This window comes from Nanorana parkeri, unplaced genomic scaffold, assembly GCF_000935625.1.
Source record: "Nanorana parkeri isolate BGI_ZX_2015 unplaced genomic scaffold, ASM93562v1 scaffold1200, whole genome shotgun sequence".
Taxonomy (NCBI): domain Eukaryota; kingdom Metazoa; phylum Chordata; class Amphibia; order Anura; family Dicroglossidae; genus Nanorana; species Nanorana parkeri.
The window spans coordinates 362,955-366,149 of record NW_017307468.1 but is presented as its reverse complement, the minus strand read 5'-3'; the positions used below and the strand labels follow the sequence as shown (position 1 = coordinate 366,149).

Genomic DNA, 3,195 nt, shown 5'->3' with positions numbered 1-3,195 from the left:
GGGCGGAATAAATCCAAATACAGCCTGTGAACAATAAGACATCAGAAGCTGAGACAAGAAAACTGCAGCAAGTGATCACACAACTGTATAATATCGCAGAGTAACCAGGACAGGGACGGGTTTATGGACTGAATACCGAGGCACCTGGATGAGGGAGAACCAGGGATACAAGGGAGGTGCAGCTGAGTATTAAAGGAGAACTATGAGGGGAGTGAAAGTCACTCAGCCTCATAATCTGAGCCGACCTGTGACAATGAGACTGTCGCAGGTCGGCTCAGTAGATCGGGAAGTGAGCGAACGCATACCGACGCTCGCTCACTTCTCGATCTATCCCTGCAGAGAGCGGTGACTGTCACGACTCCCTGCAGGGATCCCCGCTCCGATCCTCCAGCGCTGACTGGCGGAACGGACGGGGAGGGGGCGGGTACAGCTGGCTCTGCCTCTAGATAGGCAGAGCCAGCTGTCTCTCACGCAGCTGGGCGGATCTCGATATCGATGTCGGGATCCACTCCGGCGTCTCAGTATACCGCGATGTGTAGCTCGCGGTATACTGAGCTTAGGGTGACGGGAGGACGCTAGTTTGTGTCCTCCCGTTACCCTTAGGAGAACTATGGGGAAAAGCCCTGACCCCCATAGTTCTCCTTTAACACAAAGCCCAGACCTGCAGGAAGACATCTAGTGGTGGCCGCTGGAAGTGCATGCTGACACACTCCAGGGCGCACCTCTTGCATTTGGGACAGGGTAATGGTATGTTTTCACTGATGCTCAGTGCGGTTCCTCCACATCTTCTTGCCATATAAGAATAAAGCAAAATCCATTTCATAGAGACATTGGTCCCCCTGCCCATTTTTACCTGGAACTTACAGCGCCCAGAATCTAGAGTGACCCATTATTTTCAGTAGAAAGGGGGTGACCTGCTGAAGGCGGCCTTTGCATCCTCTTCCTGTCACCAGTCTGTTTCCACCGTGTGTTTATTCTGCCTTTCATGACGCAGCTTTTCCATTTTGATTAAAAATCAGGAAATATTTGAGGTAAATATAAAAAAAAATGTTACTGACCTTTATAAATAGACCCCATTTGAGTCCATCACCATCACCTGGTGCATGATGGGACATCTGCATGAGTCATTGTCGCAAGGTCCTTTGAGATGTCGCCGTTCTCATCAGCATGCATGCTGTGGTTGCCCTGCCGATCGTCTTATGCTCATTAATCTGACGCTCTGCATTCTCTTCTTCCTTATGTAGGAGTCTCCTCCAGCCAGTCCATGCTGAACGGATCGGGCCCGGTACAAGTGAAGGACTCGCCATTGCTTCTGCAGCAGATTGATGCCCTGCGACTCTCTATGAAGCACCTGAAGCAGGAGAACAACAAGCTGAAGGTGAGCAGATCTCCAAATGATTGACCGTCTAGAGCAGGGGTAGCCAAACTCTGGCCCTCCAGCTGTGGTGAAACTACAAATCCCATGATGCATCTCTCTCCGAGAGTCATGTGAGGCACTGTGGGAATCTTGCAATGCCTCATGGGATTTGTAGTTCCACCGCAGCTGGAGGGCCGGAGTTTGGCTACCCCTGGTCTAGAGCAAAGCTGGCGAATAGATTTGTGTCTTCTGGGCTGAGGAGGAGGACTGTAGAAGATGGGGGAGGGGGTTCTAAGCTTTGCTACAAGGACTTGTCTCCTTTTTTTTTCCCTCCAGGCTCAGCGGATGAAGGAAGAACTGGCTGGCCTGCCGCCACTGCATGTCCCTAAACTGACCCTCCCCAAAGACCGTCAGAGGGAGGAGGTCATGTCTGGCACTCTGTACCGCAAGACCAGTCAGCTGCTGGACACCCTGCAGCAAATGAGCGCCAACGCCAAGGTGGTGGACATCACACACAAGAAAGGAGGTCTGTTCTTTTCCAGCAAAAAACATGGAGCCTTTTAACCACTTAAATGCCAGCCTCTTCATCTGACCTTTACCCCCACCCATCAATAAGATTTGCTCAATATGCAAATCAGTCTTCTAATCTCTAGTTACCACTAGCTGTATTAACGTGTATTGTGTCTGCACACAGGCAGTCCAGGGGCGCAGCTCCTCGAACAGGCCGCTCGCCTCAAGTCACTCAGCGAGACCATCGACAAACTGAAGGTAAATCAGAGCGACGGCCACTAAGATGGCGTCAGCGGGTCATGACTAAAGTCCATCAGCTGCAGATTTCTTTGTTTTTTTTTTTATAAGTTGCGTAGCAGCATCTGATAATCGTAATCATGTGACTGTGCAATATGTAAAGTGCTGGGTATGTTATCAGCGCTATATAAATACATTTTGGTAAAGAGGCCCTTTCACCTTATTACAATTTCCCGGTGCAAACGTCCCGACAGATTTTGCAACCTTCCCATCATTAGACTTTATAAAGGTGAGTCCAGAGGTGGAAGATGGGACTCCAGACCTGTGTGCCTGCCGACAAGGCTTTGCAGAGACCCCGTCAGCTGAAGGGCCAGAACTGCAAAGTGTATCTACATATCCAGCTGAATTATTTTATATATTTTATTGTGTATGTATGTATGTAATATATATATTTTGGTCTCGTGGTGGACAGAAGTCAAAGCGTCAGCATTTTATTGTCCATGTTTTCACAGAGCTTGGTCCATCTTTATCCAGAAGCAAAGGCTACCCTGGGGACTGATATATACTGTGTGTGTATATATGTATGTGAGTGTGTGTGTGTGTATATATATATTACACACACACACTTTACGACCTTTAACCACTTCCCGTCTGTACTTTACCTTTCACTCACTTGCATGATGATCTTAAAGTGATACTGAACTGAGAAGTTAAATCTCAAAAATACATTCAAGTCCCTCAACTATTAACAACAATGTATCTTATTTGTGTATCACTCGGCTGCAGATCCTCCAATCATCTCTGAATTGGTGCCGACACTGTCCTTCCTTCTGGAGGGGGGAACAAAAGTAGTCACCCTTCAGAAGGAAGGACAGTGTCGGCACCAATTCAGAGATGATTGGAGGATCTGCAGCCGAGTGATACACAAATAAGATACATTGTTGTTAATAGTTGAGGGACTTGAATGTATTTTTAAGATTGAATTCCTAAATTTAGTGTCATTTTATTGTTTGCTCCCCTGGCTACCAGCAAGCAGCTGACATTGAGCGTAGATGCTTAGCTGTCAGACCAGGCTGGCACCAACGTCTTTA

General features: G+C 47.9%; 1 protein-coding gene across 1 annotated transcript in view; it reads left to right on the top strand.

Moving 5' to 3' along the window:
- Window positions 1-2,149, top strand: part of DCTN1 (dynactin subunit 1) — a 133,549-nt gene extending 131,400 nt beyond the window's left edge. The window contains exons 29-31 of the mRNA XM_018568514.1: window positions 1,245-1,378; window positions 1,694-1,883; window positions 2,052-2,149. Of these exons, the coding sequence (XP_018424016.1) occupies window positions 1,245-1,378; window positions 1,694-1,883; window positions 2,052-2,149 (422 nt within the window). The remainder of the gene's footprint in view (window positions 1-1,244; window positions 1,379-1,693; window positions 1,884-2,051) is intronic.
- Window positions 2,150-3,195: the final 1,046 nt, after the last annotated feature.